The sequence below is a fragment of the Limanda limanda genome, chromosome 8 (genome assembly GCF_963576545.1).
Source record: "Limanda limanda chromosome 8, fLimLim1.1, whole genome shotgun sequence".
In the NCBI taxonomy this organism is placed as follows: domain Eukaryota; kingdom Metazoa; phylum Chordata; class Actinopteri; order Pleuronectiformes; family Pleuronectidae; genus Limanda; species Limanda limanda.
This window is the reverse complement of record NC_083643.1, coordinates 11,009,079-11,032,425: the sequence shown is the minus strand read 5'-3', so window position 1 is coordinate 11,032,425 and position 23,347 is coordinate 11,009,079. Positions and strand designations below refer to the sequence as shown.

General features: G+C 39.4%; 2 protein-coding genes across 2 annotated transcripts; one reads left to right on the top strand and one right to left on the bottom strand.

Annotated features, from left to right (window-relative positions):
- Positions 1–4,370: 4,370 nt before the first annotated feature.
- Positions 4,371–13,919, bottom strand: chkb (choline kinase beta). The gene is made up of 11 exons (XM_061076711.1): positions 13,414–13,919; positions 12,240–12,348; positions 11,968–12,081; positions 11,022–11,155; positions 10,834–10,938; positions 9,497–9,555; positions 7,353–7,440; positions 7,094–7,202; positions 6,125–6,225; positions 5,942–6,023; positions 4,371–5,840 (listed from the first exon to the last, which is right to left on the bottom strand). The coding sequence occupies exons 1-11, from the start codon at positions 13,911–13,913 to the stop codon at positions 5,784–5,786; spliced, it is 1,458 nt and encodes a 485-aa protein (XP_060932694.1). The 5' UTR covers positions 13,914–13,919; the 3' UTR covers positions 4,371–5,783.
- Positions 13,920–17,891: 3,972 nt separating this feature from the next.
- LOC133008964 (zona pellucida sperm-binding protein 3-like) lies at positions 17,892–20,461 on the top strand. The gene is made up of 8 exons (XM_061076351.1): positions 17,892–18,340; positions 18,463–18,581; positions 18,741–18,844; positions 18,949–19,126; positions 19,235–19,352; positions 19,459–19,541; positions 19,642–19,772; positions 19,937–20,461. The coding sequence occupies exons 1-8, from the start codon at positions 17,918–17,920 to the stop codon at positions 19,996–19,998; spliced, it is 1,218 nt and encodes a 405-aa protein (XP_060932334.1). The 5' UTR covers positions 17,892–17,917; the 3' UTR covers positions 19,999–20,461.
- Positions 20,462–23,347: the final 2,886 nt, after the last annotated feature.

Sequence of the window (23,347 nt, the reverse complement as noted above, 5' to 3'; positions counted from 1 at the left end):
CTTGTGGGAGAAGCTGCAGTTTTCTAAAGTTTTGCAGATACTGTATATTCGAACTTGCAACTTGCCTACAAATGGTTCCTGGACCAATTAGTTCAGTCCTGTGAAAATCATGAATAATTACAAAACACAATATGTAAACTGACTGAAATCAACTGTTTAAAGTAAAAAGAATGACAAACAAGGCCTTGGACTGAACCTGCTTCACAGTGAAGCTGCTAATGACCCAGTGATCAACACGGGTTGCAACTTAGGATTCAACAGTATTCTTAATATGCAGTTATTCACATGAAGGTAGGATTTCCAGAATAAATGTATGCAGGTCATCAAATTGGTGTAAACAGGTGAACCATCGCACTTTACATCATTAAACACAAAGAGGTTTTGATCACCAAACCATGAACACGCTCTGTTGTACTGTTGATGTATTTGGTGATTAATTTATGGAGTTACTTCAGTAGTCATTGTAACGGTGACTACTAAAGGCAATGAGTAAGTCAGATGCTGTTAGAGGCATTCCATTCCATTTGACTATGTAATCAAACACAATAACATTAGTCATACAGCAGGTAATTAAATACTTTTGTATGATTCACCTGTCGCCACATGAGTAGTATATGATGAATTCTTGAAAGAGACTAATCATATTACATCTTAAAACTAAAAAAAAAATGTCAGCTTGAACCTTTATTAATCCTGGTAGGAAATAATCCTCGTTGTCTGAAGAGAAGTGTGTCACATTCGCAGAGGAAAGTGAGTCTGCAGTCTCTCAAGTGCTCGCTCCTCGTGGTGAGTTCTTTCAGATGTCAGGGCTGCTCTTTTTTTTGTTTTTTTTTAGCATTACCTGGCACACAAACGCTATGAGTCCAGGCTGTGCTGTGCTGTCCATCATGGGCCTCGTCGTCAGGACAGAGGCCGCGGTAGTGGGGGGTTCCATGGACGTCAGCGTTCGACTGCAGTTCACACCTGCTTGTGTTTCTGTCTCTGTGTTGACTTCTGTCAAGCAGCAGTAGAGACGAGTCTGGGTGCATCTGGTGGCAAAAGCTGGAGGAGGGAAAGAGGGAAGGTGTGTTTGAGACAGAGGGAGTGGAAAGGCCAAGTGACGTATAGGACAGACTGTGTTAGGAATTCAAACTATGTAATGACCAACAGTAATCTCATTACGTGCATAATTTGAATAAAGGTCAGTATCTCAAAGGGGAACTGTTTTCCCTTTATCACTTCTTCCTAACATGTTTGAAATGACCAAACAACCACTGAAGTTAATTGATAATCTTACCATAATAAAACACAAAATAAACTTCCTACAGCTCGGGACTACATAAGTTATTGTTAAAAAACCTTACCATTTAATTTCTGTATGAATTTGGGTCTCTTGTCCTCAGGCAGGTAAATGGCCACATAGTAAACTGGCACACCAGAGAGCGCAATGCCAATCCCTATGAGAGAGTTGATGGTGTCTCCATACAGAGGAACAATGACTAAGAACAGGCTGCATGAAGGGGAAGAATAGGCACAACTGTGGACAGAAGAACACACAAACACAAATGTGTTATGTATCGCAGATCCATTCTCAGACTATTTGTGTGTGTCATGCACAAAACCAATAAAATATATTTTTTTAATAATTGTCATTGTGGGGTGTTTATTCCGGCAAGCTTAATTGGAATCAGTAAAGTAAGCTTCACAAAGACATGAAAGGATATTCTCAGTCTCAGTTTGTGTTTTAACAGTTAAAGGTTTAAGCGAAATTAAGCTAAATCTAGTTAAGATGACATACAGTATATCTTAAAGTTGTAAATATAATTTTTAGATACATATATGTATTAAATGATCAGTGGTGGATTTTGCATTAATTTAATTTATTAAAGTAAAAGTAGCAGTACAACCCTCTAAAAATACAAAATTATGAATTAAGAATTAACATTTAAAATGACGGAAACTTTATTAAGAAAATGTTAATAATATCTAAAAGTAAAAGTATTCATTCTACAAAATGGTCCCTGTCATTATTCATGATGCATTAAATGGTACTTTAACATTATAGTTTCTTGAGGTGGCACTATTGGAGGCTTCTTTTGATAGTAATGTAAGCTATATGTATGATAATGTCTAATAATATGTTTCCTGTATTAAAGTTCTGAGCTCAGATTCATAAAATGTATAGCTTTTTTTTTTTTTTTTTTTTGAGGGAAGTGCTTAATTGCCTTTGAGATAAGTAGCTGCTCCTGTGTTCAAAGCTGTATTAATGTCACAATCAGTGCAGGGCTCAGTCTGACAACATTTAGACTCTGATCCAAATGAGAAATGGACAGTTAACAATCCTAGAATACTGTTGTATTGCCATGTATTAGTCTGCAGAACATTAAAAAGAAACTAGAACATTTTGAACAAATGCAATAAAACTTTTACAAATGTCAGGTTATAAACAGTACTTTTTTTTCCCTCACTTTATTTATTGGTTTTCACAATTGAAAATTAAACCTCATACATACAGACGCATATGAACACATTTTCCTCCCCCCCCCACCCAAGGGGACAAACAGAAAAGAAAAAATTAAATAATAATAATTTATAGACATCATTGTCATCAATAAAACAAAACAAAAACAAAAAAAACCCCGACAAAACATAAGGTGTGTGTGAGAGAACATTCATGTGGAATTTATAGCTTTTTTTTAAGTGTTTGTCATTCTGTGCTCATAAAGAAGAGTTTAAATCCACAACCTTCACTCGGGAGCAAAAATAAATATTATAACATTTGTGATATTGGTGAGTAGATAGATCTGTCACATAAACGCAATAGAGTGTAGATTACAGCCATGTATAAAGTCGCGTGAGGATGCACTGATGAGATTATTGATCGATTGATTATTGGATATTGGTCCAATACTGACTTACATAACTGGACTAGCAACAATCTATTAATTCAAATACTGTTAATAAAACATGAGAATTCAATACTTATATATATGTTTTTTACATTTTGTTTGATAAAGCAGTGTTTAAATGAGGTATACAGCCTATTAATTAAAACCTAGCTGATGACCAGAGCACAGGTATCAAGACAGAAGAAGTCAGCTGTTGTATTTCCTGAGTGGAGCTTTAGGATTCACCATCAGCCTTTTGTTGGCTGTGTTACTGTGCCAGATAAACAAGAGAAGATGCTGGAGATGTTCAGGTAACCACTCATCTCTAGCTTATTTGGCTTTTTAGCTAAATAATAATAATACGTTTTATTTCACAGAACCTTACTAGATAAGGACATTAAAGAAATTAAAATATATGATAAATAAATCAATGATTCATGAGACGCAAACACCTCAATTCAACACATACAACACAAGACGAGTTATTAATACTAATCAATAACTTCACTGTAATATTGTCTAAAGTCACCAATGTCCCATTCAACATTCAGGGTCATCTGCTGGTTATACTATAGAACTTAGTTTGGGAAAAATGTCAGATGGCAACAGTTGTGGGACCTTTGTCATGCAGGTGATTCTATGCAACAAAAAAATGGTTTGCTCTCTAAAATCATACTCTGTACATGTGTTGTTCATCTTAGACATCTGTCATCAAAAGCAAAACATATATATATATATTTGTCAAGTTGTACTTGGTAACCTTGGTGGAGATGAACTTGAAATGAATGGTTATCCAGGAAAGTATAAATAACTATTTGCATCAATATCAGTACATTTCACTTTATTTCAACAGGATAAGTCAATATTACTGTTATGAGATTTTGAAAACTATAAAAGGTCTTTGCTCCTCTCACACTACCATTGCTATAATCTCACATTCAGAATGGTGCTTTAAAGGCTCCATATAAGGTCAGGCAAGCCCCCCGCCAAAGAATTCAAAACAGCTGCTGCACAATGCAAGAATAGTGGCTGGAAGAGTCAGTTTAGTTGTGTACCTCTAGTTTGGCTCCTTTACCCTGCCTCAGCTCTCAGTCACACACACGTGCCCTCTGACAGCACAGACGGCAAAGTCAGCTAAGATTTAAGACCCCCGTGCTGACAGGAACAGCACAGTAAATAAAAGGCTGGATATGATCAAACTTTGACTTCAGAGTTCCTGTTTGTTCTGCAGCAGATCCAGTTGATTTGAAAGTTTCCCCTCGATCTCTAAGCAGTGGACTTCTTGTTCCTGCCGGTCTATTCTTGGCACATGGAGGTAGGACAACAGTCGGCCCTCTGGCACAGTGAAGGATCGCTTTTACGTCACCATAAGTTCAAGTTACCTCGCAGTAATGTGAGTGTGTGTCAATACATTTACTAAATACTAATTAGCAAATAGTATTAATTTGAATACTTAGTTAAGAAACAGGTAATAAATACATAAATAAAAAAAGTACACCAGTATATTTTCCAAGCACGTTTATTTTTTAAATGTATTTTAGTAGTGCAAATAGGACCGAAACAATGAAGAGAAAGTTTAACAGAATGAAACTGCACAGGGACAAACTCTGCTGTAAAAACAGCTACAGTAAATGAGGCACAGATTCTTTTTCACTAGTTTCGCATCAAGAGTAACTGATGATGTGTGAAACACAGATATGGACATTAAAGTTGATGGCAGTGCATTCAGTAAAATCCAGGAGACAGTACAAACGAATACAAAATCAAAAAAATGTCAAAACCCCACTTCACATTCAATTGAGTTGAAAGGAAAGTAATAAAAAATACATGCTTTTATATTATTAAGTCAAGAATTTATTCCAAAACTGTTTTCAATCACTGTTGAATTTTATTGAATCCATCCAATTTAATGTGGCTACACTTATGTGCCATATAGAAATTATAACAGAAGTTATTCTTGTCAAATATAAACACTCTATGAATAGAAAACATTTGAATCATTGATATTAGCATAGAGTGACGCATATATGACAAGAGTTAATATAACCTGAATCGAACATGGGCAGACAAATAAAGGAGCAGCAGTAATGTACACTCATTACCTTGCACCCAGAGTAGTGACAAGATCCAATATTAAATGCCTCACATCTTATAACTGTTCTGATGGTTTATCTAACTGGAAGTATTGTTTGCTACAATGACAATGTATAGAATAGGCCCCTTGAAAAGTTAACAATATAGGTAAACTTTTAAAATAACTGCAAAAATTGGATGGTCACATTTTCACTTATTCTGCTCTGCAGTAAAACTAACTGACACATGATATAGTTTGGAGCGGCAGGTGAGAATATTTACTTTCCTTTTTCGCTCACAATCTGCAATCATTGAATCTTCCTATTCGACTAAATACATAATGAACATCAGAAGAAAGAGGTAAGGTGGAATGAAAACACTGAACCAACGAGTTATACAAAAGCATTCCATAATGAACTCATTTCTACAAGTGAAATAATACAACATGATTGCTACAGTAAGATTCAGAGTCTGAAATGAAAATACATAAACTCTGGCCACGAGGATTGTCCATCACAGACATGCAAAGACAGTGCAGCTAAACAATTATTGATGTCACAAAAAATGGTCCACAAATGTTAAGTGCATTTAAAAATGATAAAACAACATCACTGAACATTACATGATTCACAACAACATTCAGAGCTACGGAGTTAATCTGCTCCAACAACATTCCACTCTTTGGAGAGGCACGTACTTTGAGAAATTGGATTGCCTGAAAGCTTTAATTGTGCTTATGCACACGTCTTAAATTGCAAATTCACACTGGTCATGAGCTGACGTGCATAGAGCTGGTGTTTCAATAACACATTGCTGAAAATAAATACCCCAACAGGGTGGAATTCAGGAGAAGAGCTTTTTTTGCTTGAAGTAGGCATCTAATCGAACCTGGGCATAGTCCTGAAAAAAACAATTTTATTCACTATAAGGCATAGACTGAGTGAAAATTAAGTAAATGTCATGTTTACTTGTTTCCATCAGACAAAAACTATTCTCCTTACCATGTATCCAAACTCGATCTTGGATATCTTGGCTTGAATGATGGACCACAGGGCCCAGAGGAAGTGCGAAGCTAATGCATACCTGCAAATCAAACCAAACACACAATAAATAACACAACACTGCCAGGGTTACTGTGATTGTGCCAAAAGTTGTGACTGCACACCACTGCTGTAAATTATCACCTGTTGGCTTCAATAATCATGTCCTCTTCGATCGTCGTCTGGTCCTCAGGAATGTCTGCATATTTTCTCCGTTCTGACAAATAACTTCTGAAGAAATGAAGCTGCAAAAAGAATGAACATTATTCATGACAAGTCACATGGACACTTCATGTACAATCATCACATTTGCAGATGTTATGATGGATTGTGTAATTAGTTTCATCTTTGTTCCATTTAATAATTTATTGATACATACACATTTTTTCTCAAATTTTCTTGTTTTTTGTCATTTTTTGTTCTTATTAACCCATAATATCAGCAACTGATAAATAAATACTAACAATAACTTAATTGTTCCAAAACTGTTATTAATTGAGACGCTTTTTCTTTTCCAATTGTTGATCACAGGTTTCTAGATCACAATTGTGGGAAAAATTACCGATTTGCAGCACAAAATGTGAGACATGTTTGTTTGCACCATGTCAGATTGCTATTGTACAGAAGATAGAGAGAGAGAACGCTTCTCTGCAGAGGAAACCGTTTCACTTCTAGCACGAACAGACAATCTGTGTGTGTAACAAGCAAAGTGTGAGTGCATTCTATACATCTTGCTAATGTGGACTTAACATAACACAAGTGTAGAACTAACAAAGACATGTGGGTCTTGTTTGGCAACACTTTGTGTTTATGGTCCACTTGTATTAAGAAATAAAACCACTAGAGGGCACTGTGAGACCAAAACACTTCCATCACCTTCTCCTAAACAACTTAGCTCTGGAGTTGAAAGCTGTAGGATAGTGTTATCTGTCTGAGCTTCACAGAGATAAGAAAGTGATCCAATGCACTGTTCAGCCTTTTCAGCAGAGACATTCATTTGAGCACATGACAGCCATTGCTGCTTATAAACTCTGTTAAGACCAAGGATGGAAAAAATGAAGCACAGAAAAGTAACTGTCGTTTACAGTAGGGCTGTAAAACGCTTAGACAGACCTGCTGCTCTCTGGTGGGGTAGTTCTCTGGTGAGGCTTTGTAGAAAGGCCACTGGTTGTAGGTGTAGTCGTACATCCACTCACAGAAATGGTTCCCAAAGTCAAACCCCCTACAAAATAACATGTTCTATGTTAATAAACAGAGGAAAGATCTAAAACTGCAGCCCCAAAACACTAACTTCTATAGGGCATCAGCAGTGTTGAGGTATAACTCAGTGATCCCTTCACACCTAACGTACGAGTCAGACTTCACACAATACCTGTAATTGTAGCTGCTGTATTCAAAGTCTATCAGCATGAGTCTGTCTGTTGACGACTGGCCGCTGCCGTCCAGTATCAGAATGTTTCCTGCAACAGAAAAACAAGAAGTGAGAAAAACCACTTTGATCTAATCAGTGGTTTTATTTCTGTAACAATGACAAGTATCTGAGCCATTCAAAGAGCAGCCACCATCACACATTAGGAGGGGGGTTTAGTGAGTGTGCGTAAATACCCCGTGTGTGGAAATAATGTGGGTTCTTGGTGCATCTACTCTCTTCCAGTGTTAATTTCGTTGACGAAAACTATGACGAAAAATGATTCGTTAACGACCTTTTTCACATGACTAAGACGAGACGAAGATGTAACGAAAACGGAGCTTTGAAAATAAAAACTATGACTAAATCTATTTCAACTTTCGTTGACGAGACGAGACGAAAATGTTGGTGGTTGACTAAGTCACAACAATTTTTTAAACATAATCGTATCAGGCCGTCATGAAGTACCCGGAGCGGCGAGCGAGTGTGTGTGTGTGTGTGTCTGTGTGTGTGCTCCCAGATAGCGCTCCGGTCCCGCTGCTCCGCCCCCTGCCGCCGCGCAGACACAGTGAGATAAGAGCTAGACTAGTTCACGTGAAGCGAGGGGTCACTGACTCACCGGCTGCTTCTTAACTATGGAAACAGTGAAAACACAGAGTTTCTCTGCACCGCAGCTTCTTGATCAGAGCAGAAGCTGCAGTTGGTTTCTAACGAGCTTCAGTTTCTGTGTCCTCCTCCAGTCTGATCTGCTTTCACTTTTTGTTTTCACATTTCGCCAACTTATATATATAGGTTGCAGCTATATGTTTTTATGACTTTCAAAATAGGGTTCTTCTTATTTCATACATTTCCCACAAATATCGGGATGACTCAAATAGCCCTACAGTTCTGTGTTTTTTTCCAAGTAGACCTACAATTGCCTGTGTATTTTCTTCTCCTCTTCATAAGCATTTGGTGTTTCCCTTTGTTGTAACAGGTAAAAATAGCAATAAAATGTCAACAGTTTTCTTTATTGTTGTTCTATAATTTCATAAATGCAATTATTTACAGTTTAGTATAGTATAACCTTATATAAAACTTTATTAGCTGTGTTATCAAATATGTTTTGGGGCTCCAGACAAATTTTATTTGGGGGAAGAGGGGGCAAAATGGCTCTTTTGATAGTAAAGGTTGCCGACCCCTGCTATAGACCTATAGGAGGGATATCTAATGGACAATCTAAGTACTGAAAGCTAGACTAGTGTGCAGTTGTAGACACAACACAGGGGGTCCCTGGGCCTGAGAATGGAAGATAAGGAGTTTAATGTGGCTATTAAATGTGACTAAAACTAGACTAAAATGTTCTGAGTTTTCGTCGACGAAAACTAGACTAAAACTAAGGATAAAAATGACTAAATGTGACTAAAACTAATATGCATTTTTGTCTAAAGACTAAGACTTAATCAAAAATAGCTGCCAAAATTAACACTGCTCTCTTCAGCTGCCCGTTGTACTTTAAGTCTCACATTTCTTTGCACAATGACAAAAAAGCTCTAAAAGTAATAGACATACAGTATGTGTGGTTAGTAACTGATAAGTCTGTATGTAAGAAATACACAAAAGTATGTGGGAACATCCACTGTACTTTGTTTCTGGGGTTTGGCTTCTAAGTGAGAATTAATTAGTACTTAATAAGTGATAATTGATAACATTGGGGCAACAGTTTTATTCCTGTTTCACCGAGTTTCAAATCAGATCGCTTCCCAGAAGAGTTAAGGTTGTTATGGTAGCATACTAATGCACATGATTTTTGAATAAACATTGGTAGGTATACTCAGGTGTCCACATACATTTGGGCATGTGATGTAAGCTCAGCTTCAGGGAGTTTCTGTTCTGTGAAACACTCAATCATTAGAAGCAGAATCGGCGGCTCTCACCTCATCTACGTCCATGACTCATTTTCACCCATAGGAGGATGCACAAGAATATGAGCTGTCCCTATTAATAGAGACCCCATCCTCCCTTTCGACTTATGTAATATCCTGCTCTTCTTTCTAAATGTGACAGACGAGCCTCACAGGACAGGAGACAAGGATCAATCAGACAAACTTGTTAGAAGTTTATTTTACCTTCCTGGACGTCATTATGGCAAAAAACCACCGGTGATGGTGTCTCTGCCAGCAGCGCACTGATGTGGAGACAAGAGCCGGCGAAAAGGGAGAAGAGAGAAAAGAGATTGTGAAGTATTGAACTTTGAAGTAGGGCGACTCAAGCATTATTATAATACTGCTATGAGAAATAAAGAAATAAATAATTGAAAATTAGAAGGGCACTATGAGAGGGCATTCCTCTGCCAAGTTAAATACCCTTTTCCCCCCCAAACGAAAAACTGTATCTGACTGTTTATCTGGATCTGCTCCCAAATGTCTTCGGTCATGTCCCACCCTTACCTAAAAATTCATGGAAATCAGTTGAGGTTTTTCATATTTCTACTAGCTAACAAACAGACACTGATGAAAACATAGCCTCATTCGCAGAGGTCGGGGAAAGGGGGTCAAGATGATAAAACCTTGCGGAAATTAAAGTAATAAATCCTGAGGAATGAAAGAAACCAATGTTCCTCTGATATCTTATATCTGCCTGAACAAAACACATGTTATGAGCTCAGATAAGAGGGAGGACGTCTGTCAGGTGATTACAGCGCATGGCCTGTTTTCGATTAATGTGGGAGACCGGTTTATCTACTATGATAGAAGAATGTGTTCATAGATAAACACAGACAATAAACACTGCGCTGGAACTCTACTGGTGGCCAAGGTCAGTGTGTCGGGAGGCGCAGCAGTGAGGTTGTGGAGGAAGTGGAACAAAGGTCAGCATTCAGAGTGGAAACAGACAGACAGCTCGTCCTCTCCCTCAGATTAAACTTGTATCCAACAAATCTCTAAATTGATATTTGGATTGTTTTACTGGTTTATATACAGAGCACAAATTCAACAAGGCAAATATCTCATTATTTGTTGAATCCACGTGTTGACAGTGTAACTCCGGTGCCTCACTAGCAGACAAGAGGGTCAAGACCCACCAACACTCTATGATATGATCATTACAATACAACCACTCTCCAGGTTCTTTGTGATTGCCCTTTGACATGGGAAATTGAACCGACTACACTGACACCCTTCTGGCGATTACAGTGAGTAATATGATACGGCTCTGATGGAACGACATGTAAGCACCCATGGCTTGAGCAATATGGATTGCATCATCGTTCTGCTATTTTCTCCTCGCTTTCTGTCTCTCACTGACACTACTTGGTATTGATAAGAGGGGCCAGGGGACACAAGAGGTTTCATCCCACCTTTTATGCCTATAACATCTTAATAGCTGCTTTATCTATAAAAATACATATAAAGACACTCCATGCAACATACAGAATTTGGGCTTCTGAGGCTTGTGCAGGACTCACCGGAGGCTCTGCAGCTCAGCAGGCAGGTCTAACTTCATCAGCCTCTTGAATTTCTTCACATGTGCTTCCCGGACAAACTTAAGCTTCACCACTTGATCCATGTATCTAAAAGAAATAAAGTAGACGATACAAATAAGTAGAAAAAAGTTCTAGTATTAGAAAGAGAGTGCTACTTAGGGGGTCCTTACTTGTCAATGGTCCCAAACAGCCACTTAGGCTCTTTGTTAAAGGGCATAACCATCTCATGGAAACGTGCCACCTTGGTTGCGAGCTCAGCTGAGACGACAGGATCTGAAAGTTGTTCTGTGTTCATGCGGGTATTCTGGGAGAACAGAGATACAGAGAAATTACAATACATCTGTAAATGCTTCCTGAACATTATGAACTATAGGTCAAGCAACGGCAGCAGAACCTTGGAATCTCCACAAACCTAATGGGGTTACACAGGTGTATCATGACCAGACAAACAAAAAAGTCTCAAGGGGCATTATGAAGAAACGCAACAGGAAGCCCGCCATTTAGCATTTAGTGGCCATTTTTCACATTTTTACTTTGACTAACTTGTCCCAGGGCTTTCATCAGATCAACTTCAAATTTAGATGAGTGTCATCTCAACAAGATGAAGATTCAAACTAACTAAAAGATCGATTTTTTGTCACACTGTGTGACCGTGGCGTGGTGTCAAAGTTTGATTACACGCCATTAAAACACGATGTTCTGAATCTCGGACATACATGCATGAATCCACTGATGCTGAGCCGTCAACAAACAACTCCAGTCCTGCAGGGACAGTGTCAGTGGTCATAGATCAAAGAAATCTTTGATGTCTTGAAAAGGTGACGTCTCTCTCTCTTTCTGTCTCTAAGAATTGGGACATTCTCATAAACCGTGTAAACATTGAGGTATGGCGAAGGTTCATCCTTCGCCAAAGGAGACGATGTTGTCATAACTCCACTGTGCATTGTCCTATCACCATTTATTATTGTTACCCAAATGGATTGGCTTTTTGTGGGCCTTTATAACACATTAACATCCAAAATAACATGATGTCAATTGTGCTTGTATGATTTGGCTGAAGATGACAGGAGTGTGAAACAACAGAGACAGTTTATTTCTTGTGTGTGTGCTTCATACTGGAAGGTATTGTTCCAAGCGTCCCTCAGGAAAGATGCCATAAAGTTTTGGCCCCAGCGTTCGTTCTGCCAGGATGGCAAACATCACACTCTCCAACACCAGAGAGTCCACCCCCTGTGACAGAGACAAGACTGAATGTCAGACAAAATATCATCATTTTCAAAATGCTTTTAATGTCATTTGATCTGATTTTCATTTCCCCACCATGATTATTAAATATGTGCAGCCACACGGGGTCATGGAATAATATGATTTCTTTGAAACACACCAACCTGTAGGATGGCACCGTAGATCCTGAGGAGCACCTGGCGAGGTTCCTCTCCCACCGAGTTCACATGCTCAGGCAATGTACACAGATACAGCAGATTACTCAGTCCACCACTGCAAAAACCAGAACAGCAGTGTTATCATTTCAGAGGAAGGTTAACCTGACCCCACAGGCCACCTCTCAGGAAGATCAGAAGACAAACAACATGTAGATTTGTCTTAGGAGGCTGTTGTGTTTTGGTTTAGCTCTTGGCAAGTTAACACAGAACAGGTTCAACACACAACACCCAAGTGCTATAAGTAAGTGGCATTTAAGTGCTACTAAATTGTTAGTTTAAACTTTTATTCGAGGTATAGTTGGAAGAGGTGTGTTTTTAGTTTGCGGCGGAAGATGTATAGACTTTCTGCTGTCCCGATGTCAATGGGAAGCTCATTCCACCATTTAGGAGCCAGGACAGCAAGCAGTCGTGATGTGTCTCCACATACACGTTCAAATTTGAAGTCTCCCATAGTGTTAGGGATACAGCTCATTACATAAGAAAATATGACCCAAAAAGATTAAAACATCAGCAGAACAACCATAAAGATAGTGGCTCCAATCTGGGACCATAAATACTTATCAAAGAGTCTACAGAAAGATTATTAGTCATCAGGAACTCATGTTATACAACATTTTCTATTTTGGGGGTAAAATCCCTATAACTAAGGCCATATCCTGCAATGATCATGTCCACAGGCACATGCTACATCACTTTAACATGTCTCCTGTATGTATTTCCATGGGTAACTTTAATTCTACCATGTCTGACATGATTATTATTACTATTGGTAAATATCATTATCTATTGTAGCAAATGAACAAATAACCAGACGTCTTTTACCTGTGTTATTAATGAGGTTACGTTATTTGTTAAATCCCTAAAATGCACTCTTATAATAATAGCAAGACAAATGCGTATTGACATGTTTCTTCCCCTACTGGTTTGATTTATGGATCTAGTGTCCTGGCTCCTTTTGTTCCCGTTTAATTATGATTATGATTATTGTTTGTATAAATAATAACAGTGGACAGGAAATGACGGTCAATACAGGGTCGACACAATAGTTGACTTCAAAACGCTCCTCCATCATTACAAGGACACTGCAGTGCTGTTTACATCGTCGCTATTTATTATTCACCTGACGATGCTGATCTCAAAATCCTCCTCTGGGATCGTCTTCCACGACCCGGACAGAAAGTCCCGGCACCAGGCGAACGCCCTGCTCCGGGTGTCCCGGTCCACGTCTTCAGACCTCCCGCCCCGGAACGACTCGGCCTCGGAGTCGTCGTCCCCGCTGGCGTCGAACAGAGGACTCGGGGTCCTTAAGTTTTTCTCGTCCACCACGACTTCTTGGCGTCTCCTCGCCAGCGGGGGACCCGTGTCTTCCGTGATGATGGAGGGGATGTTGCCGCAGAGCTCCGGGCCTCCAGCTCCTCCAGGGCCCGGCTCATCGCGACCTCCGCGGCTGGTTGCTGCTTTTCCACCGGAGTGCATCGAGAGTGTCCGGGCGAGGAGCAGAGGACGGCGGGTGTTCAGTGTCGGTGTGAAGCGGCGGCGTGGACTCGCTGAGTGACGCAGGGCACCGGTAATACTCCTTAACCGGAAGAAGCGACCATAACAAGCCGGTGATAGCAGCATGTGGGGGGGGGGGGGGGTTTAATTGGAGCAGCAGTAAACTATCAGAAAAATCTAAGTACCGACGTCCACCTGCAGCGTCGAGTGTTCCGGACTGAGCCGAACTGACGTTTGCACTGACCAATCACAATGCGTGTGTGCGTTCTTTCTCTCGTCTCATTGGTTGTCTTGGGCGTTGCGTCACGATACGTCAGCTTCCTCGTACCTCAAAGGTTTCTGGGAAATGAAGTGTTTATTTGAGGCAGTGGCGTGAGTGGTGACAGCCCTGCCGAGTTCGGCCCCTCAGGTGTCTGCAGTGACCAATCACAATGCGTGTTAGCGATCTTTCTCTCATCTCATTGGTTGTTTTGGGTGCTGCGTCATGTTACGTCAGCTTCCTGGTACCCTAAAGGCTTCTGGGAAATGAGGTGTTTATTTGAGTGGCGTGAGTGGTGACAGCCTGCCGAGTTCAGCCCCTCAGGTACATACAGTACAAATATAGCAGCTCTCAAATAAATCTACCATGTTCCTTTTTGTTTACGGTATGTTTTAGAAACGTATACATGACTACAATTAGATTACATTGTAGTCATGTATACGTTATGTATTTTTTTTTGTTTTGGTACTCGGGTCCCAGCCCAATTATCTGTGAAATACTCTATTCAATATAACCCATAGATGCTTTATGATTGTTTTCAAAACAACCACAAATTGCTCAAATGCTTATATACTTTAAACATGTTTTAGTTCACCAGAAGTGAAGAATTTGGTATCTATTAAAGGGACTCTTACCTTTGTTGCATTTGAGAATTACAGCACATTCAAATCATCCCGCCTTCCTCCAATGCCCCACCCCCTCGTTCCCATCCGCGGTGTTTTAAACTTTTGTTTTTCCCCCTGGGAGCGGCTGTTTCAGTACGCCGTGGACCACTTTGGTCTGCCATCGTCAGTCGCTACGGTCGATACAGTCGCTACTCGCTACTGTCTGCCGTGGAATCAAAACAAACCCTATAGTTGAGGATGCGCCTTGATGACGCGGGCCCGAATGCGCCACAAGAAGCAGACGGGCTTCCTGTCTGTTTCCATGCAGCAAACAGACAGGTCTGTCGGCCAATAAGGTCCTTCGGTCCGAAGAATTTTATTGGTTGAAGTTTTCACTAAATATTACGAGAGTGAAATAATTGTTTGTTTTAACTCCTGGTGGGTCTGTCTTGCATTTTAGAGTGTCATTACCTTATTAATACCAATTTAACCTTATCCACAAAAAGTGTAAAAATGCAACAAAGGTAAGAGTCCCTTTAAGTTTTTTTTAGCAATACAGAAATACTTACCACTTTTGCCATAATAGCAGGTCCGTCCATCAAAGCAGCAGTTTATAGCTTCACATTTTTGGCCAGAAATTCTGGAAGCCCCACATTGTATCTTGTAATGTTCAGCCACATCACAAGAGTGAAATACTTCTGTCTGCTTGGGCTGATGAGGCTGGTACGTTAAGGGTGGCCTTTGAGGCGGTTATGGTGGTGCACATCTTGATGCCTAGGGCAGCTGGGGCAGCTGGGGCAGCTGGTGATGCTGTGAATATTGAGCATCAGCCAGACAGCCAAGAAAGGCCAACGACAGGAGACAACCTCTGATCAACTTCATTGTCGTGGCTTCACAGCAGAGTGATTCATGAAGAACACCAGATGCTGTGAAAAATGTGGGGCAAAGTTGCTGCCTTTTATCACATATTGCAAAGACAGACTTGTTGATATCTCACATCCTATTGGCTGCCCGCAACTGCAAATGAAATTCTCCGGTTACTGGGCGGTGTTTGGTGGAACATGGAGAGATTTAAGATAATGCCAAACAGGTAAACTCACCATCAGAATTTATGCCTCCTCGCATCTATAAGTGTAGTTGTCATTTCTAAAACTACCCATCCTTCTTCTTGTAATATGCACTAACATTAAATTTACAGAATCACCAAGAGAAGTGTTCCGATTTTTCCAGATGAAAGAGTAATTACAGTGGTTATGCATCTAGTACAGTGTAGTATTCAGTAGATGTAACAGATCCGTATCTGATATGCTGAAGGTTAATTTTTGACTCTTTTGACTTTTGCAAATCCTTAATGTTGATCAGACTCGTCATGAATGTCAGATTTGTAACTATTTTTTTTTTTACACTTTTGGATTGTTTTCAAAATTAAATTAAACAAACCTTCAGCTGGAGTCATGCGTATATTTAAAACTGAAAACAAAATTAGTGATTGTTTAAAAATCTACAAAGACGATGATAATCAGGAGAATATTAAAGTGACAAGCCACTAGTTATCATTATATAACTTTTTAACCAGTGCATTGTTGTACGTCCTAATTACAGTGTGACAGAATAATTGATATTGAAATTGTTTTATTTCTTAAAATTACTTTTGATATGTATTTATGGGATATGTGAAATATATATATATATATATATATATATATATATATATATATATATATATATATATATATATATAGTCAATTTCATCAAAATACTGGCAAAAAAAAGATTCTGGGAACTTTGCCTGTGGAAGTGCACACAAGACACTTAATGTTTGCCAAATCAGGTTGGTCTGACATGACCCTAGTCACTGTTTTCATGCCCTTCAAAAAAACTTGGATGACTTTTAACTTACATTAAAAAAACATTTCCTGTTAAATTTTGACTACTACAATATGAAAAATTTTAAATTAGTTTTAGACATCCAACAATATAATAAAAACGTCTTTAATTGTTACGTGTTTAATATATCTTTATTTAATAAGGAAACTACTCAGGGCTAAACTGTTAAATCTTTAATTTAAAATATAAGTGGTCAATTTACAGAGAGAAAGCAAAGATATTCAGTTTGATAAATAATAAAAACTTCATATTCAGCATGTTGCAGTTTAGTCAGTATTTAAAAGGCAAACAACAATAAGAAATTGCTTGGCTTTTTGTTGTGTTGACATAAATCCAAGTAAAAATAATTGTAAAATAAAGTGAGTAAAAGATAAAAGTTCAATGAAAGGCGCAGAGGAAGAGGACGTCTTTTTGTAAAAACACATTTCCACAACAAGTCAAAGCGCTTTACAAAAAAACGTGAGGGAGTGACTGACGATCGGTATCTGTTGCAGGGGAGATGAGGAATCGCGAGTTAATTGTTGACTTAACTTGACCTGACGTGAAAATCCTGAATCAAATTTTGGTCTTGCCACAGCATTAGTGGTGTAGCATGTATGGGGTGTTCAAAAAATGGTTGGAATTTGCCAGAGTAAGAAGCAGATGCGTATTAAAGATCTTTATTGTGTCACACATACTGATTTAAAACACCAGCTGCTTTTAAGCCCACAATATCATCATCAGGTCTAGTCAGTGCTTTGTAACAATAAAACAAATATTCACATAAAGTCATTTCACTTTTCTCCAAGCTCCGACTAAAAGTGTTGGAGCAATGTTATCTTGTCTTTGTGACTTTGCTGGAGCCAAATTGATTTTCAACATTCTGCGAAATGTACTTTGGCAGAATGCAGAAGTTGACATTTCATGTTAAGGGCAGGAAGACCTAACCCACGGTCAACATAACTTGGTACATGGTTGTCAACTATTCATACATATTTTCTCATTTGCTTAAAGTAAAGTTGACATAACCTTTCAATATACCAGCATGATACTGTTCAATTTGGTACATTATCCTCACATTGATTTATGTTTGCAGATGTATGTAGACTTTTTAAATAGGGCATACATTTTAGGGCACAGTCACATTTTATATATCAAGAGATTAAATAATCTGAACTCAGCTGAAAATGTGTCAACACAGTTATGTCATAGGCTTTGGTCAACAGCTGCACTTATGTCATTGGCTGAGGTTTACTCTCATTAGGTCTGATGAGGAGGGCCCAGTCGAAGGGGCGGGGATGTAATGGGAGTAAACATGTTCACGTGGTATAAAAGTATGTGCTGATATCCACCTTCCTCACAGCATCCAGTGAAGAGTGCGGAACACTCGTTGTGAAGCCATGCTGATGAAGTGTAGTGCGGTGTGCCTTGTGGCACTCTCCTTGCTTGGCAGCTTATGTGATGCTCAGTGGCCACACAAACCAAGCAACCAGAAGCCAAAGGATCCCATCAAAAATCCGCCCCAACAGGCCAAGCAGCACTTTGAGAAACCTCTCAACTGGGAATACCCTGTAGATCCCACGCCTCATCCCCAGCCTATGGTGCCTTTCGAGCCGGTACTTCCGGTTCCTGCTGCATCTGTTGCTGTCGAGTGCAGAGAAAAGGATGCTGTGGTGGAGGTTAAGAAGGACTTTTTTGGGATTGGCCAGTTGATCAATCCTGCTGACCTTACCCTGGGAGGCTGTTCAGCTGTCTTAGACGACGAAGCTAACCAATTGCTGATTTTTGCAACCGAACTCTCTGATTGTGGCAGCAAATTAGCAGTAAGCACATAAAAAAGAAAATCCATTTTGATGACTATTAACTATAAGTGTTGGAAAATTTGTGATGTATATATATTGCTATTTGCTTTTACTAATATTTATTTCTCTACTTCCCTGGCCAGTTGACAGAAGATTCCCTTATCTACACCTTCACTCTGGTCTATAATCCTCAACCTGTGTCTGGTTCTCCTGTGGTGAGGACTAGCAAAGCTGTTGTATTTGCGGAGTGCCACTATCAAAGGTATGTAGTCGATCAACAAGAATTGTGTCAATAAAGAAACTAGACAAAAACAAAATCCTAATATATAGCGTTTGACCTAATACATTTCAGTGTGGAATACAAAAAATGATGGAATGCGTAAGTTGTTTGCATACTAAGGAAACCTGTCTCATCATTTAGGAAGCAAGATGTGAGCAGCCTTCCTCTTCAGCCTCTGTGGATTCCATTCTCCGCAGTAAGGGTGGCAGAGGAGTTCTTATACTTCACACTGAAACTTTTGACTGGTGAGTTACAGAATCATGTATCTGCGTATTTATATATTTATGGAACTGTAATTAAAAATATGTTTTTGTCAGCATTAGTAAAATGTATGTTTTTAAATGCACAGATAACCTCCAATCTGAGAGACCAAGCAACATATATTCCCTGGGAGATCTTATTAATTTTGAGGCTACCGTCCAGCAGTACTTCCACGTGCCCCTCCGTGTTTTTGTGAACAGCTGTGTGGCTACTGTTTCTCCTGACGTGTCCTCCCACCCCAGATATGCCTTCATTGAAAACAATGGGTGAGGTAGTTTAAGAAATGCACTTGAATTGTCCTGCAGAGTGACAATTGATTATCACGAACACCCCCTAGTCCCTCTGCAATTTTGAATGTTTTCCCTCGTGTTCAGGTGTTTGGTTGATGCCAGGATCACAGGCTCTGACTCAAGGTTCCTTGATCGCACTCGAGATGACAAGCTTCTGTTCCAGCTGGAGGCCTTCAGGTTCCAGAATGTTGAAAGTGGAGTAGTGAGTATCTCCAAACCTAACCTAAGTATCAAATATTTTCTATTAAGCATAAAAATCTGCAATATTGGATTTAATAACATTCTTAATTCTCTGATAATCAAACCAGATGTACATTACCTGCCACTTGTCTGCAACATCAGCTGACGCCGAAATTAATCAGGAACAAAGAGCTTGTTCCTACGTACATGGGTGAGTCTGCGAGTGTGCCTATATGTACGTGTGTGAATTAGACAGCATGACAGGAGAATTGATATGGGAATTCTTATCCTACACCTCTTTGTCTTCCCAGTTCTTGGATTGAGGCCAGCGGTGTTGGTGGAGTCTGTGAATCCTGTGACTCAGGATCAGTGTCAACTGGGGGTACAGGTCGGTTTACCCCTGGTAGGAAGATGCGTGACGTGTCCCAGAAGTCCGTTGCAAGTATGTTTTTCCTTCATAATTAAATAAGTATAATAGTTTGATATCATATAGGAAAAATTGAACAGACAGCATTTTGTAAACGTTCTATCAAAGGGTGTACTTGTGTGGGTTGAGAGACAACAATAGTGATAGTGTAACACACATCTTCTGTTTTTCTTTCTCAGGTTACAAATGGGAAGGTGATGTCACCCTGGGTCCAATCCACATTAAAGAGAGGGCCCAATAGCGCTTTTTAACTCATTGCCCTGCCACCACAATGGCCATTGAAATAAACATTCTGAATGGTTCATATATCTGTCTGTATATGTTATTCTCTTTCTTTTTGTTAACAGTTCAGCTTGAACAAGGAAAGTAACCCCATCAAATGTAATCCAAATTTGACACATTGAACATATAATAAAAGTGTGAGAAAAAATAAATCCTCCAGATGAAGTGTAATATATTTTACATCGGCCTCTGTGTAATCATATGTTACATTATGACCGAATCCCACCGTTCATAGACCATAAATCATTAAATTTAATGAAAATAAAAAGCAGTTGTGTTAAAAGTGTGATAAAATTGTCATGGAAAACTTCCTCCCCCTTTTTTCCTTCAAACTTTAAACAGAATGTGAAGTACATAACAATGATATGGAATGAAATGGATTATATGATATACAAGTAAATATAATAAAGCTACAGCATTTAGTAACTTGTATGATTCTACATTTGTATCGTATATACTACTTCATCAACACTATTACTTTTCAATTCATGGAGTCTAGAACAAAATCTAAATGTTAAAATGTAGTTACTTTGTCAGTTTTACATTCTGGATATTTAGTGAATGAGGTCTAACATTAAAGCGTAATACAAATCTTATTGCTGACTCAAAGCTTTGTTCCCACCGAGTTGGTACTCACCACCCTCCTGTGGTCCATATGGTCAATTACAACTTAGCAGGTTTCACAGTTTCAGCACCACGGCAGTGAACAGCTCCACAGTGATTGACACTCTTTACCTTTTTGGCTCTTTGTTTTTAGCTGCCTGCTCTTTAATCCTCAGGATCAACACCCATCATGGAAATTGAAAACAATATCCACATCCATTACCAATATGCTACTTTCAATTCATTTAAACTCTGGATGCTGTTTCAGAGGAACCCCTGGACCACTGGTGCAAATCAAGTGGCCAAGTGCTTCCCTTGTCCCATTTGAAATCTGATTGGCCCCTGGCAAGCCTGTGGTCTTTTTTGAAACACTTACTAACAATTAATATGATGATTTATTAAGAAACACACAATTTGCTCAAAGCTACAGAGCTAAAAGTCAACAAAAAAAATACTTTAATGAACCCCTCACTGAATTAGGATGTGTATGGATATTTGAACATATAATTGTAAACTATGGCTGCTGATTCAGAAAAATATTAGATCTGCTGCCGACTTTACTCTTTTTGTCTCTTTGCTTTTTTGTCTGCCCGTGGAGTTATATTTATGCTCAATGCCCATCAATCTATTGGCAAAGAAAACGTGACATTGAAACACAAGGTCTGTGTTGGGGGGTTGAAAACACCTGCGATGTTAATTAGAGAACACACCTTAGTTAAACATGTCCCTATGGTCAAATTATTTTCCATCTTTTCTAGGGGTACCATCATTTTTTGTCCAGGCCATTTTCATTAGTTAGTTTTTTTAAATTATTCCGTTGAACCACAATTCATAAGCAATGTCCGATTTTCATTAGTTCATTTTTACTACATTTGTATTTATTAATACTTTTGTCCCTTTCAAGTTATTAATGTGACCATTGTGGGTTTTTCTTTCTTTAACTGAAGGGAACACAACAATTTTGTCCACGTCTGTATGTAGTCTGACAGGAGAGGGGCACTTCAGGTAAGGTGTCCCTAACCCTAAGGAGAGAGTTGTCTAAGGAGATTATAAAGAAATTATATACAAGCATGTTAAAGGTAAAGGCTATAAGACCATCTCCAAGCAGCTTGATGTTCGTGTTACTACAGTTGCACATATTATTCAGAGGTTTAAGGTCCACGGGACTGTAGCCAATCTCCCTGGACTTGGCTGCATGAGGAAAATTGATGACAAAAATGAAGAGACGGATAATACGAATGTTCACCAAAGAGCCAAGAACAACTTCCAAAGAGATTAGAGGTGAACTCCAAGGTCAAGGTCCATCAGTGTCAGATCGCACCATCCGTCGCTGTTTGAGCCAAAGTGGACTTCAGGAAAGATGACCAAGGAGGACACCACTGTTGAAAGCAAATAATAAAAAACAAGACTGGAATTTCCCAAAATGCATATTGACAAGCCACAAAGCTTCTGGGAGAATGTCCTTTGGACAGATGAAACAAAACTGGAGCTTTTTGGCAAGTCACATCAGCTCTTTGTTTACAGACACAAAAAGGAAACATACAAAGAAAAGAACACTATACCTACTTTGAAACATAGAGAAGGTTTGGTTATGTTCTGGGGCTGCTTTGTTGAAATTGGCACAGGGCCTCATGAATCTGTGCAGGGTACAATGAAATCTCAAGACTATCAAGGCATTCTGGAGCTAAATGTGCTGCCCAGTGTCAGAAAGCTTGGTCTCAGTGGCAGGTCATGGGTCATCCAACAGGGTAGTGACCCAAAACACACAGCTGAGAACACCCAAGAATGCTAAAAGCAAAACGCTGGACTATTCTGAAGTGGCCTTCTATGAGCCCTGGTCTAAATCCTATTGAACATCTGTGGAAGGAGCTGAAACATTAAGGAGTGGAGCAGAATACCTGTTGACAAGTGCTGAAGTCTCATTGAGAGTTACAGAAATCGCATGATTGCAGTGATTGCCTCAGAAGGTTGTGCAACAAAATATTAAGTTAAGGGTACCATCATTTTTGTCCAGGCCATTTTCATTAGTTAGTTTTTTTTAAAGTATTCTGTTGAACTACAATTCAAAAGCAATGTCTGTTTATCATTAGCAAATTTTCAGTAAATTTGTATTTATTATCACTTTTGTCAGCTTCAAGTTATTTCAGTGACCATTGTGGGCTTTTCTTTCTTTAACGGAAGGGTACCAACAATTTTGTCCACGTGTGAATGACCATTTGTTTCATTTTCTAAGCTTTTATTTTAAAATACACAATGAACTTGAACAAGGAACAGTTTTCAAAATGTTCTCAATCAGGAATTGTGAGTGGATGTTGGACATACAAGTGGCCTGTAAGTGGGGGGGCCCTTTATGGCGCTGTCCCACTCTTTTGTATGCAAACGTCCCTGTTAGTCTGATGCCAGTGTAAACACTTATTGTTTCTCTACTCCACTGTTTTGCAGCTCCAGCTCTGCCTCGGTGCAGCCTGCTCATATGGTGACGGCACTGACGTTATATGCTCCACACCACCCTCCTCCTCCTCTTCCTCCTCCTCCTCCTCTGTCTCCGCACTGCTGGTCCCCAACCCGTTGTGTGTCACAGGCAGCATCAGCATCAGCAGCAGCATCGCAGCATCAGCACCAGCAGCAGCAGACATTTGACGAGCTCTAACGCGGACTGCGGACGCACACTCCGCTTCTCTCTCTCCATCCCGCCCGAGTGCATG